This window comes from Chinchilla lanigera, unplaced genomic scaffold (assembly GCF_000276665.1).
Source record: "Chinchilla lanigera isolate Chin_1 unplaced genomic scaffold, ChiLan1.0 scaffold00167, whole genome shotgun sequence".
NCBI classification, from domain to species: domain Eukaryota; kingdom Metazoa; phylum Chordata; class Mammalia; order Rodentia; family Chinchillidae; genus Chinchilla; species Chinchilla lanigera.
The window spans coordinates 1,500,943-1,515,528 of NW_004955568.1; the positions used below are offsets into that span (position 1 = coordinate 1,500,943).

At 40.4% G+C, this 14,586-nt stretch overlaps 1 protein-coding gene across 4 annotated transcripts in view; it reads right to left on the reverse strand.

Annotated features, from left to right (window-relative positions):
• Pde4dip (phosphodiesterase 4D interacting protein) overlaps window positions 1-14,586 on the reverse strand; it is a 225,299-nt gene that overhangs the window by 179,890 nt on the left and 30,823 nt on the right. For 3 of the 4 annotated variants that reach the window (XM_013509340.1, XM_013509348.1, XM_013509343.1), the window contains exon 1: window positions 3,140-3,458. The exons of the other annotated variant lie outside the window; for it this stretch is intronic. In XM_013509340.1, the coding sequence (XP_013364794.1) occupies window positions 3,140-3,159 (20 nt within the window). In that variant the 5' untranslated portion in view covers window positions 3,160-3,458. Of the gene's footprint in view, window positions 1-3,139; window positions 3,459-14,586 lie in introns of those variants that run through there. 4 annotated transcript variants of the gene reach the window in all.

The following is a 14,586-nucleotide window of genomic DNA, read 5'->3' on the forward strand; positions in this document are numbered from 1 at the left end:
CGGCAAAAGCGCCTGCCTGGCAAGCGCAAGGTCGTGAGTTCGGTTCCCGGTACCGGAGAAAAACCAAAAAAAAAAAAAAAAAAAACAAAAAAAAACAAAGGGATTAGTTCCCAATGAAAGCTTAATAATTGGTGGCGATTATAGTTAATTTTATTCTCAGAATCTCCTGGGTTGCATTTTCCACAATGCAACCAGAGGAGCCAATGCATATCTCTGCCTTAGCCTCATTTTATTAATATTATATATGATATAAATGTAAAACCCCCAAAGTAGAGACTCCGTCTCATTAACTGTTTTATGCTTAGAGTACAGAACAATGTCTAGCCTATTTGGGGTTCTCGCGTTTTTAATAAATGTTTATGAACTAATCTGATGTGTGAGTTAAGAAGTATCTGAGACATCAGCCACAATCTATAATTACAGGATTTTTCCAACTATGACCATTAGGTGGAGAAATAAACTAAGTGAGTCATAACCAGCATTTGTTTTCAAAGGAAAAAATAGAATAGAAAATATCAGAGTACAAAACACAAAGTAAAGTATTGCTACATGAAATTGTTATTTGTTACATATAAGTGTACTTGGCTGCAATGTAAAATACAATTTTATTGTACGTAAGGGTTTTTAAAAGTGTGAACATTCTAAGGGTTCCATCTCACCAACATTTGGTATTTTCTAACCTTTCAATTTCAGCCATTCTGATATGTATGTAGCACCGTGGCACTGTGATTTAATATGCATCTCCCTGATGACTAGTGATATGGAGCACCTTTTTTACTACCCTAGGACATCTTCTTTAGAAACCTCTTTTGCAACCACTTTAGAAAATAATTTGGCAGTATTTACCAAAGCTGGACGTGCATTGCTTGTTATTCAGTAATTCTACTCATTTCTTTACCCAACGGAAATTTGTACATATGTTCATAAAAATTATACAAAAATGTTCATAGCAATTTAACAACCCCAAGCTGGAAATTGTCCAAATGTCTAAGAATAGAAGAGATAAATAAATCAATATATTTATACAAGATAAAATCCTACTTAGAAGCAAGAATAAAGGAACTACTACTGCACATAATGTAGAAGAATCCCCAAGGCATAAGATCAAGTGAAAGGAGCTGGATAAAAAGTACAGAATGTACAATTTCATATACATAAAGTTCAAAACTGTGCAAAAATCATCTATGGTGTTAAAAATCAAGATAATAGTTGTCCTTGGAATCATGTAAATATTTAAGGAGTACTTATAATGTTCTCATTCTTGATCTAAGTACTCACTACATGGATATTCTCAGTCTGTGGAGTTAAATGGACTGTAAACGTATAATTTATAATGTTCTGAATTATGCTGGATTTGTCTAAAATTGTTATATGTAAATGTGTTTTTAAAGTTAATAAATAATATTTTTGAGGTCCTGGTAATGGAATCTAGAGCTTGCACATGATTACTTTTTTTTAAGGTGTGAAAAATATTGATGGAGAGCAAGAATCCCTGACACTCATTCTCATTACTGTCAAGTGGCCATCTGGCTTTTGCTTTAATAACTCCAGGATCAGAAATATCTTTACCAAAAGACAAAAAAATAAATAAATAAATAAATAAAAAAGCTGAGCATGGTGGTGCATGCCTGTAATCCCAGTACTCCAGAGGCTGAGGCAGGAGGATCATTGGGAGTTTGAGGCCAGCCTGGGCTACAAAGTGAGGTCAGGGCCAGCCTGAACTGCATAGTGAGACTCTGTCTGAAAAAGACAGAGGAAAAAAAAAGAAAGAAAAGAAATCTCTTCACTGTTGAGGTAGCCCACTGTTTAGAAAGCTCTCCCTTTCACTAAACCAAGACTTGCCTCTCAAAATCCCAGAACCTGCTCCTATCAGTTGTTTGGCTCCCCTAAGAGATGTTAAATTTATCTCATCTTTCTCCATCAACTGCTCTTCAGACATTTGAAAAGAACTCCTCTCTCTCAGTCTTCTCCAGACTAAGGAACTCCAGGTTCTTTGGCCAGCACCAAGGGCATGATTTTGAGTCTTCCTGTATTTCATGGTGCTTTTTCCATCGAGTGGGTCCCTAAACCAAGCCAAGTCCTCTGGAGGACAGGAGAGGCCTGAAAAAAGGAGAAAAGGGCCTAAAGTAGGGACAACACTTAGACATCCCCAAAGTACATTTCCTCTGTCAATGTGTCCCTTGCTTCACTCGGCCCTGTTTTTAAATTCACACTAAACTGTTCACACCGTGAAGCTCACAACCAACAAAAATGGCCCAGGATTTTTTTCTAAGAAGTGTTGAACCTCAAATTTACTTCTGTGTTTGTGGAGTCTTCACTGTCTCGGAGGCAGAACCCTCCTAGGGCCCCACCCCAACTCTCCGAGGCTAAATCCTAGAGGTGCAAGAGCGGCTATTAAGGAAACACCTCTGGAATACAGCCTCCCCACCCGCACTCCCCTAAAAACAAAAATTAAGTCTTTCTCCTTACCGTTCCCTGAAAGGAACTTTATTTTAAAGTATATTTGGGGAAAGGAGCGGGAATGGAGAAAACAGCATCAAGCATCTCCAAAATCTGACCCAAAGCCAGAATGTCACCCAGCCTCGTCTGAGCAACATGGGGTTCTCTGATCTCTCTCCTTCCCTCTCTCAAAGTCACGCCAAATGAAAGCTCCAGGTGAGTGCTGCTGGGCCCTGCTCACTCAGTCTTCTGCCTTTGTGTAACTAGGAGAGGGTGAGGTCGAGGAGGAAACCGTGCCAGGGTGAGAATGACTCTGATACTGCTCAAAGTAACGGAAATCAAAGGTGCCCCTGAGGAAAGACCTACAAGGATCCCTCAAGTTTGTAGAAAAGAGAATCCCAACACCAGGAAACGACAGAGACATTTCTCCCAAAACTTCCATGCAGCCTCATTGGATATTTTTAACATCAAGAGTGGGTAGATGGAAGATTCATTAAGCAGGGGAACCACCGGAGAGCAGAACATGTGCAGGAGGATCGGGAACGGTGCGCTGGGAAGCTGGGAGGGGACAGAGGAGAACAGAGAAGCGGTCAAAGGCCCCCAGGGGCGAGGGGCGACCTCTTCCTCAGGGCACGGGGGAGGGGTGGCAGGGACCCCGAGTCCAGAATACGAACGCGGCAGAGAAAAGCAGCTCACCTACCTCGCCCACGTCCGCTCCATTTTCCAGGCGCTTCCCTTACCCTCGAGGCGCTCCTCACCCGGGCGCGGAAGCCGGCTGGGAGAAGGAGGCGCCTGCCCCTGGACCCTCCAGCGCAAAGAGCCCCGGCTTCTTCCTCCCCAGCTCCTTGTCTCTGCGTCGTCCGCGGCGGAGGGGGCTTTGCCCCTGCTGTTTCAGGAAAGGACTAGACGCGGGGACCTCGGTAACGGTGCCGGCGGCCGGCACAAGGGAGCTCTGTTCTCGCAGGCGGCGGGCGCGGACCGGCGCCGGGCTGTGCGGCGCGGGCGGGCGGGGCGCGCTCTCTCCGGGCTGGCACGCGGGGCTCCGCACCAGCCGAGCTGTGACCGCGGCCGCGGAGGCGGGGCTCCCGGCGGCCGGGGGCTGGGCGGAGCGGCCCAGGTGACCCGCAGCCTGCCTGCCGGAACACGCCCTCTGCTCCCGCAGGAACGGTGTCCGACGGGCTGGAGGCTCAGAGCGCCTCTCCCGGTCCTCTGCCCCCTCCCACCCGATGAATTAAAGCAGCCCACTGGAATCAAACCAGCCCACTGTAGGGGGACTCGCGGGGGAGGTCCTCCCGTGGGCCTGTAGCACCCACCCCGGGTAACCTGGGCTCAAACCTGGCTGAATGCTCAGCACTCACAGGACGCAATGTTATTTTCCTAGTAATATGACATGTTATTTCACCGTTGATCTAGGCATAGTGATCGTCCTCCGAAGGGAGGGGAGCATGCTCATAAAATCTTGCAAGCTTAGACTGTCTCCATCTCAGACCTCCCCCGATTTCTTGGTGTTCCTCCTCCTTCTTTCCCAGTTTCCACAGCAACTGGGCTCTACCAGAAGCCCCAAGGAGGAACTTACAAGAACACCGGAAAGCTTTAAGTCAGGACTCTTGCAGACCTGGAATGTCCTCTGCGACTACTAAAATCATGGCAAAGGCCCTTTGAAGATGGCACTGCCTCGGACCTCTGCCATCTGCTTAAGTATCAAGGTTTAAACAAGTTAGGCATGCCATAATTAGGGTGCTTACCGCCTGAAGCTCTTCTTTAGCTCTGAACTGAAACCCTTTTTATGAAGTGACATAATCACTGTTATTATTAGCATTGCCCCGACCTTTTTTTTAAAATTTGCGAGAAGCTTTACAGTGCCTCTGTCTGGCAACGCTGATGTAGTTGTACTGATTACAGATGGTAAATTTGAGACTGTGAAGGCTCAGAGGTTCTGTTGAGGCTCTCATGTAGGCTCTCTTCTGCATGGCACAATCCCAGAGGTAGGAGGTTCTCTGCAATTCTAAGGAAATGACCCACAAGGCTTCTCCACAATGAATCTATTCTCTCAGGCAGCCTAGGTGTTTGACTCAGGAGAGACTCTGCATGCCAGGGTACGGGTGAGACTGTGGGGAGCTGGATTATTGGGGCAAACTGTCATCTTGCTTGCCACTTCTTGGATTAATATCCCCAATTACTTTGCAAAGTAGCAGTGGGTAAGACAGGATAACAAAACACGTTCAAGTACTTGAAGCTTTAGAGGAACCACCTCGAAGATTCCTAGTCTAGAATCCTCTAATTCCAACAGGCCACACTGCTCCTGAGTTTAGAAAGTTACCAGGAAAAATTTTAAGGTTCAGTCTGACCTTAGACAAGGCTCACAGGCCACCTGTCTTGAAAAGAATCTCCTGTTGTTTCTAAAGAAAAAAAAAAAAGGCAAGAGAGTCAGATTTCCATCCTCCACACCAAAGCTGGTGCTATATTTAGTTGTGTCTCAAATCAAATTATGGACTACTGAATTGTGGAAAGGAACTCTGTCTACAGTCTACGGCTAGACATGAATTGACTTCAAGAAATGATGGTACTACAAAATTCGCAGAAGTAAAGCTAATAATGGACTCATCTGTCTTTAAAAGAACTTTTAAAAAACTATTTTCAAGAACATTTGTCAAGAATACAGAAAGTATACAGAAAGTGCTGTTGTTTGTTGCGGTTTTTTGCTGGCCCCTTAAACACGTATGTTTTAATTCAGACAGTGACTCACAAGGGTACATTTTAAAGAAAGGAAATTAGTTTTTTCCTATAAAGTTGTCAAAAACTATTTTGTGTTAGTTTTTTTTTGTTGTTGTTTTTTTTTGCAGTACCGGGAATTGAACTCACAACCTTGCGCTTGCCAGGCAGGCGGTTATGCCACTGAGCTCTATCCCCAGCCCCTTGTGATAGATTTAAAAAGAAAAACATTTACCCATCTGACCACTCTAGCACAAGTGTTTTTCTCCATAGACCCTGCAGTGATTACCTGTGTATAACACATACAGATTTACAGTTATAATACACTTAGAAATAAGTGTGTATTTTCCTTTTGTTCACTTATTAAATACTTGTTCATGATTTTAGAGTGTTCATATTCATTGACCTGATTATTCTATAACATTATATATCAATAGAACCATAGCTTAATGACACCCTATTATTGCAGAGTTACACTGTTGCTAATATTTAACTCTAAGAATTAATGATTTAATGAATTTCTTGAGTTACTGCTATGGTTCAAATATATGAACTCCTTCAAAATCCATATGCTGGAACCACAGTGTGATAGTAGTAAAAGCTGGAGCCTTTTTGGAAGGGATTAAATCATGAGCACTGCACTCTCAGGAACTTATAAAAGGGGTTGAAGGGAATGTCCTAGTCCCTTTTGTCCTTCTGTCCTTCTGGTCTCATGAGGACACAGCATTTGTTCCCTCTGGAGGACGTAGCAACAAAGAGCTATCTGGAAAGCAGAGAGCAAGTCTTTACTAGGGAGTTAAATATGCTGAACTTTTATCATGACTTTACCAGCCTCCAGAACTATGGGAAATAAATCTCTATTATTTGTACATCACCCAGTCTAAAGTATTTATTTTAGTGACAGGAATAGACTGAGACAAATTGTTTCCTTGGGATCACCTCTTGGGCATGGGAATGTTACAATAAAAGAATTCTAATGTTCTCACCTTACATATCCTCAACAGTGCTTGAATTTATCCTTTCTTTTCCTTATTTAATGGGAAAATAATGTAATAGTTATATCTCAGCTATATCTATATCTAGTAAGTAAATAATTTAACACCAGTTCATTTTACTTTATATTTCCTAGAGCATTAACTAGTGAAGTTCCTATTTCATAGGCTTACTTGCAAACCATTACCTGGAGTAGGCAGTCTTCATGAAATACTTGTGTTGAGTCACTCAATTAGTCATCTTTTCTGCTCAAACAATTGAGTTTAACAAAGAACACCCAAATCTCAGGATTATACATGAGATATTTATTTCTTACTCAGGAATGTGTGGTATGGGTAGGGATTGGTTAGGCAGGAGTTTAAGTCCATTCCATATATCTCTCATTCCAGGACCCACACTGAAGAAGCAACACCACTTGGGGAATTTGCCTCTCACTGCAGAGTACATAGGTCTTTGCCAAGAAAGTTGGCAGAGACTCCTGAGATCACTTCCATCCTCTGCTCAGAACCAGCATACTCTCCCTCCTGCCATATTCCATGTAGCAAAGTCATATGGCCAAGTCCAAAGTCATTAGTGAAGAAAAATGCAGTCTTCTCAGGGAGTACAGAAGGGGAGAATATTTACTGAATGATATTTATTATGATCTATCAATTACTATTTGTAATGCTATCTGACTTTCATCAAACTTTTCTCCTTGGGGATATATGTTACCTTTACCTTTCTTCACCCCTTTTAAAATTAGTTGTGGATTTTGGCCAATGAAATGCAAGTTACTTTGGCCATTGAAATGTGAGAGGAAATCTCATGTGGTTATTTCTATGTGGAATAGACACATTTTTCAAGATCCAGAGCACAGTTGACCATCATCAGTTTCCAATGTTATACTAATCCCTGAAGATTAGTATACATGGAGACAAAGTTTTCATCAACTTGGGTTTCTGAGGTACTACTATATAAGGTCAGAGCTTCCTGTTGACCCAAAGAGAATGTATTACCACATATATGGCAAAACATTTTTATGAAGTTATTGTTATTGAGATTCAGAGATTTGTTAGTGTGGCATAACCTGCATATTCCGGCATGTTATTTCTTATTCCCATTCTGAGCCTCAGAGTAATTATGTAGAAAGTTGTACATATTCCTCCTTGTATATCTGCTCCCAGGTTTTGTCTTTGTTTTTGTTTTTGTCTTTTTGAGACAGGGTCTCATTATGCAGTTCAGGCTGGCCTTGAGCTCACTTTGTAGCCTACGCTGGCCTTGAACTCGCAATGATCCTCCTGCCTCGGCCTCCCGCATGCTGAGATTACAGGCATGTGCCAGCACTCCTGGCTGCTCCCAGGTTTTTGAATTAGAACCTAAATAATCTTGGTGAACAATATATACAAATTAAACCAAAATGATTGGAGTATGTTATACGCATGTACAAATCTGCCAGAATGAAACTCATTAATCTATTTAACCAATATATACTGTCAAAAAAGTTAATAATAGATCAGTTTGTTATCCTTTCCTGAATGTACTGCTCTTGATTTGGTCAACTGATTGTACATTGGGAAATACTTGAATTGATTATAAGGGACAAAAAATAAAATAAAATGTCAATATCTTATTATTCAAGTCAAAATATCCCAATAGTACTTTTATCTTCCTTTAATTTTGTTTTGTTTTGTTTTTTGTTTTTGGTACTGGGAATCAAACTCAGGACCTTGCACTTGCCAGGCAGGCGCTGTGTCTCTGAGTTGTATGCCCAGCCCAACCCTCCTTTAATTTTTAAAAAAATTCTTTTCTTTTCTTTTCTTTTCTTTTCTTTCCTCTCACACTTGATTCTGAATGAGCAGAATTATTGATCTATATATGGGTCACTGTATGACTTCTAAAGCAATAATAAAAGTATCCACTTTTAACACATCTTTGTCAGTCTTTTCTAAAAGTTTTGTATTAATGCCTTTCATCCTCACAGTAATCTTGTTACATTGACTCTAGTTATTTCTCTTTTAAAAATAACTAATGCGGAGCACATGGAGGTAAAATATATTCTTAACTTCACAAAGCTGATAGATGGCAAAGCTGAGATTGGAAACGAATCTGCTTAGTTCTAGAATTTCATTTGTAATCATTATTTACAGTTTCCCTGACCTGAACACTTAACATTCTGTTCATACTCAGATAGGAAGACAAGTATGTCTACAGTATCTGCCCTTCACTGATCACTGCAGTTTTATTCAGTTAACCTGGTTAGTCAGCTGATGTTTCCTTGGTCCCTGACACCTCCATATCTATCTTTCCCACAATGGATTTAAAAAAAGTCTTTCTGGGCAGAGAAGAATCATTTTGAGATCAATGATACCATGTCTGTGGTAAAGATAATCACAAATTCTTGGCTACTTCTCCCATCAAGAGATAGAATTTAACTCTTCTCTCTTTCATTCATGCTTCCCTAAAGTATTTACTTGACCAACAGAACAGAGCTGAAGAGATGTCCAACTTCCAAGCCTAGATCATTTTTGAAGGAGCTGGGCAGCTTCCACTGGAGAATCCTGGGACACTGGCTTTTGAAACCCTGAGCTCCCAGATAAGAAGCCAAATAACCTTGGCTAAAGAAACATTGCTAGAAAAACATTGTGGAGAGGCCCTGAGATTACACAGAGCGAATGAGAGGTTTGGTTGAGCCCACTATCACGCAGTCTCGAATGAGGCATCAGACCCATCTGTCAAGCAGCTGTCTGTCTGCTGGGCAAAACTGAGCAGCCTAAGAGTGACCATGAGAGAGCACATCTTCCCTGCTAAACTGTGCTAGGATTTTGACCCCCTTCTATTATGATATAATAAAATATCTGTTGTGTGAAGCCATAGATAACGACTAGTTCATAAATACTAATAGATCATTGGAACCAAATTTGGTACCTCCGAGTGGGGTGTTGTTATTACAAAATATCTAGAACAAATAGCAATGACTTTGGTACTTGGATGTCACAGAAGCTGGAAAGGGCTCAGGAAAAGTATTGGTGAAAGCTGGGAGGACACTGAGGAGGACGCTGAGGAGATTATAAAGGACAGTGAAGAAAATATTGCAAACTTTCTGCCTCTGTATAATGCAGGTTATTTAGTTGGGGGTGGAGGGAGGAATGACTTGCATTATGCAGAGGCAGAAAGTTTACAAAAATAACCGACTTTAGTGTGGAAAGCAAAAAGATAAAAAGTATCCAGTGAATTGAGTGAATTTGGTTAAGGAAATTTTTAGGCAAAAATGTAAAAGGGTTAATGTGTTTCTTTAAGCCATGATAAAGTGTGGATAAAAAAAGATGGACTTAAAAGAAAAAAAAAGTCATTCAGTTTTTGAGCAGCATTTACAGGATGTATAAAGAGCGAGGACTTGTTAGGTTCAAACACTAAACTGCTTTCCACCCCTTGTCTCCAGAGATAGCAAAGGCTTTCAAAATAAGAAATGGCAAATCTGAGCTGGTCTGGGTAGTACACACCTATAATCCCAGCATTCAGGAGACTGAGGAAAAGGATCACAAGTTTCAGCCCAGGCTGGGCAAGTTAGCAATTTAGAAAGACTGTGTCAAAATAATAATATAAAAAGGGAAAAGCTGGGGAAGGAATTCGGTGAGAAGGCCTGGGTTCAATCTCAAATACCACAGGAAGAAGAAAGAGAAGTAGGTGGAAGAGGAGGGGAGAAAGAGGAGAAACCTTTAAAGACTTTAAGTGAATTGTACCAGCATGGATAAAAGGGCTCAAGAGAGTACAGAGTAAAAGGATGCCTTCCTTGTTATTAACTCCCTACACAACTCCCGCACAGTGTAACAACTACCTTGTACAGATGTTATAGTAGTAGGTGGATCTTGAATGTCTCACAAGCTCCATGTGCTATTGATCACCTCAAAAGTCCCTTGTATAAAAGATGTAATATTTACATATAATCTATGCACATCCTCCTATATACTTTAAATCATCTCTAGATTATAAATGTTTATAATACATGGTGTTTGTCAACTTTCCATTATTGTGACAAAATACCTGAGATGATCAATTTATTTACTTATTTTTATTTTAAAGAAAGTAGTAAATGAGAAACAAAAAAACAAACAAAAAATAGAAGAGCAGCAGCATACCAGGATCACGAACATAAACAAATCAGAGCAAGAACATTCAAAGTGGTACAGGGTCTAAAGACAAAATAATGTGAATCAGTAGTGGTTGTTACATTACATATTGCTGTCCTCAACTACATTGCTCAGATTACCGGATGTAAGAATGAAAGATTGCTCAAACCATTAAAGGGAGTAAGAAAATAATTCTTCGATAAAACATTAGAGATAATACAGAGTATCACTAGATAAGATGGTAGGAGTTCACCACTGTAATTCCAGTGCATATTGTTACCTTCAAATTAGTTGCTGAGATCACCAGACACAAGCATGCAAAATCGATCAGAACATAAAAAGCTGTAAGCATTAACTGTTTGTTTCAATACACCATCAGACATCAGCAATACAGTTATCGCAGCTATTTATATATATATTTATATTTTGCCTGCCTTCTTTCTTTGTTCTTCTTTTCCTCATTCCAGTCATTCCTTCCTTTGAGTAGTTTCTTTCCCTCTCCTCTCATCTATTGTATGTTTTGAGTTTTACCTAGTCTTTCAGGTTCCTACGCCAAGGAGACAATATGATGTTTACACATGAGATAATCAATTTAAAGAGAAAAAGGTTTATTTCAGCTCATGGTTTCAGAAGTTTCCATTCATAGTCACTTTGTCCTGTGACTTAGGCCTGCAGCGGTGGTGAATCATGACGGGAACACATGGTGGAAGAGGCCTATTCACTTCTTGGTGGCCAGGAAGCAAAAAGAGAATGAAGGGGCCGAAAGCCCCATATCCTTTTCAAGTTTGTGCAACCAACCTAATTCCCTCTCACTAGACCCCCACCTGTAAAGGTCCCCTGCCCCTCTCAATGGTTCCACATGCTGAGGCCTAAGTCTTTGTGAGATGTTCAAGATCCAAACTACAGCACCATCATGCTACAGATGCCATGGAAATCACTGTTACGCCGTGTTGTGTTGTTCAGGGAATCATGACAAGAGGGGAAAGTCTGTACATGTTCACATGCACACAAGTTTTCCCCCAGATATTTTCTGCAGATGTGGAACCGACAGGTACAGAGAACTAACTGTGTAATGAAACTGGGCTTTCATATGATGAAAAGCATCCAGTAGAGTTCATATAAATTCAAGTCTGTTACACGTATTATCAGCCCAATGGAGGAACCTAACAAGTAAAACTATGGCTTGGATGGATGGACGGACCTGGTCACTAACCTTGAGAGAAATTGTTGTAAATGCATAGATAGATGCTCTGCCCCACAGAAGGGGTGGAGAGACTTGTGGCTCTGAACACTATACATAGAAGGCAAAGCAGCAGCTGCACCTCAGAGCTACAGAGGTCAGGCCCAGGAAAGGTTTATGAGAGAATGGAAAACAAGCAGAAATTCTTATGTGGTATCAAGGGAGCTTTATAAGAGACTTTATTGCTAACTGAACAGGTGGGGTTCAGAGGTAGCTAATATCTTAGAGCTTAACTTTATTCTCACAAGCTGATAAAACTCTGGAACTATTTGGCTAAGTTCATTCAATTCAACATCACTTCAGTGAACACCTAAAGAGCATGTGCTTTATATATTGGGCAACATGTGGTACTTAAACATAACAGAATACTACTGTGCCACAAAGAAGGATAAACTTGAGTCATTCATAGGAAAATAGATGCATCTTGAGACCACAATGTTAAGTGAAATAAATCAGATGCACAAGCTTAAATATTACATAGTTTTTCTTATACAAGAAACCCAAATAATAAAGAACAAAAACCAAATGTCATGTATGGTGGCACTTGCCTATAAACCCAGCACTTAGGAGGCTGAGGCAGAAAGATTGCTGCAAGTTGGAGTCCAGCCTAGGCTACATACTGAGTTCAAAGCCAGGCTGAACTACATAGTGAGATCCTGTCTCAATCAACTGATCAATCAGTAGCAAAATAAAAGATGGGGAACAGAAGTAGAGAGATTTCAAAGGGGAAAGGGACCAAGGACGGAGGAAGGAGAAAGGGAGGACAAGAGGAGTATGAGAAAATAATTAAGACTATGGTGCATACATGTATCAAGCCCCTTGCAGACTCACACTAACAGAAATAAAAATTAGAAAAAAGGTTTTTAAATTAAAAAAAATAGAATCTAACATGGGAAGCCAGACAAGCACACATCAAACAATAGTACAAATCAGTTTGTATCAAGTGCTACAATAAAGTCCACATTGCAGAATGCAAAGGAGAGAGCCCTTAATTAAATTTAAAATTTTTATTAAAATTGTTCTTAAACCAATTAGCCAAAAAAGGTAGTGTTGAGAAGAATTTTAATTTTCACTGGTAGGAGAAAAAAATGTTCCAAGATTCCCCTCAGAGGCTGTGTAGGGTCTCATCATCTGGAAGGTCAGTACAGTACAGCCAGTGTCACTGGCAGGCAATGTGATATCACTGGCATCTAAGATTATCAGTTCTAGAGTCAGTTTCCAACCTATGATCTTGGTCAAGTTAATAAAATTTTGCTTTGTATTTATGTGTGTGTGTGTGTGTGTGTGTGTGTGTGTGTGTGTGTGTGTGACACTGGGGATTGAACCCAGAGGTGCTCTACCACTTAGCTACATCTCCAGCACTCCTCTACTTTTTTTTTTTTTTGTGATACTGGGAATTTAGCCCAAAGCCTTAACACTGAGCTATGTGCCTACCCCTTTTTATTTGTTCATTTCTTTTTTTTTTATTTTGAGACAGGGTCTTGCTAAATTGCTCAGGTGCACTTCTAGCTTTCAATCCTCCTGCCTCAGCCTCCCAAGCAGTAGCAGGAATTACAGGCATATACATGGCAACCATTTGTCAATGTTAATATAATAACTACCTGATAGGGTCACTGTGGGAACAAAAGGAGATAATATATGAAATGTATTTAAAAGTGTTTCATTCATTGTTCAACATATTATAAGCATTATATAAATCACAGCTATTTTTTATTAATATTTGCATACCAGGCAGATATACAACCCTAGATAATAGCTATGAGTTTAATTTCAATTCTGCTTCAACTTCTCTCCAGAACTGGGCCACTAACCCAGATTTTCCACTTTCCTGCTTCCTCATTTAACATAAAGATCAAAGCTCTGACAAGGAAGTTGAATTAGTGGGTTCTCACACTAGCTGGCTAGAGCTCTAAGACCAGAAAAGTATATATTTCTTCCCTTTACCTCCCAGCTTTCTTCACAAGACTTTCTGGAGTGGTGTGTGTGTGTGTGTGTGTGTGTGTGTGTGTGTGTGTGTGTGCAAGAGAGAGAGAGAGAAACTTATTTCCTTCTTTGCTAACCATGCCTGTCAGCTGTAACTAAAAACCTCAAGGAAAGAAATTATGACCAAGCCTCCAGACAGCTGGTGGTAATTTACTCACACAATCTCCCTTAGCCTCTCAACACTCAGTATTTATGTGCATCTGATGTGGGAGGAGGGGAAATATATGCAAATTTCTCAGAAGGATGTTGGAATAGTGAGGAAAGACGTGTGAATCATCTGAATAAATCTTGTTTTGAACAATATATCAGGTCTTACAAAACTGAACAACAGACTGATGTTGGGGTCAATAAATAAATTTCTGGAACGAAACAATACAGAAACAAATTCATAGCTTCCAAGCGTTCTTGACAACCATAACATCATTGAAACCTGAATCACTTTCCCAGTGGGGCAAGCAATGTCAGTCCAAGCCCAAAGAACAAGTATCAGTCAGTCCAAGCTGGTTTAAAAATCCATTAGGATGATAACAAAGGAAATGCACAGATTCCTAGATATGTACGAATTACCAAGGTTGAGTCAAGAAGATATCAAATTCCTGAACGCCCAATATCAATTAATGAGATTGAAAATGTGATTAAAAACCTACGGACAAAGAAAAGCCCAGGCCCTGATGGATTCACAGCAGAATTTTACAAGAAATCCAGAGAAGATTTAATACTAACCCTCCTCAAACTCTTCAATGAAATTGAAAAGGAAGCAATTCTCCTTAACTCCTTTCTGGAGGCAAGTATTATACTGGTACCCAAACCAGAGAGAGACCCAACCAACCAAGAAAGAGAGCTACAGACCAATCTCCCTAATGAGTATAGATGCAAAGATACTCAATAAGATACTAGCAAATAGAATGCAGCAAATTATCAAGAAAATCATACATCGCAACCAAGTCGGATTCATTCCAGGAATGCAGGATTGGTTCAATATTCACAAATCTATAAACATTATATGCCATATCAGTGGAACCAAAGACAAAAACCACATGACCATCTCAATAGATGCAGAAAAAGCTTTCGACAAGGTCCAACATGCATTCATGATAAAAACTCTACAGAAAA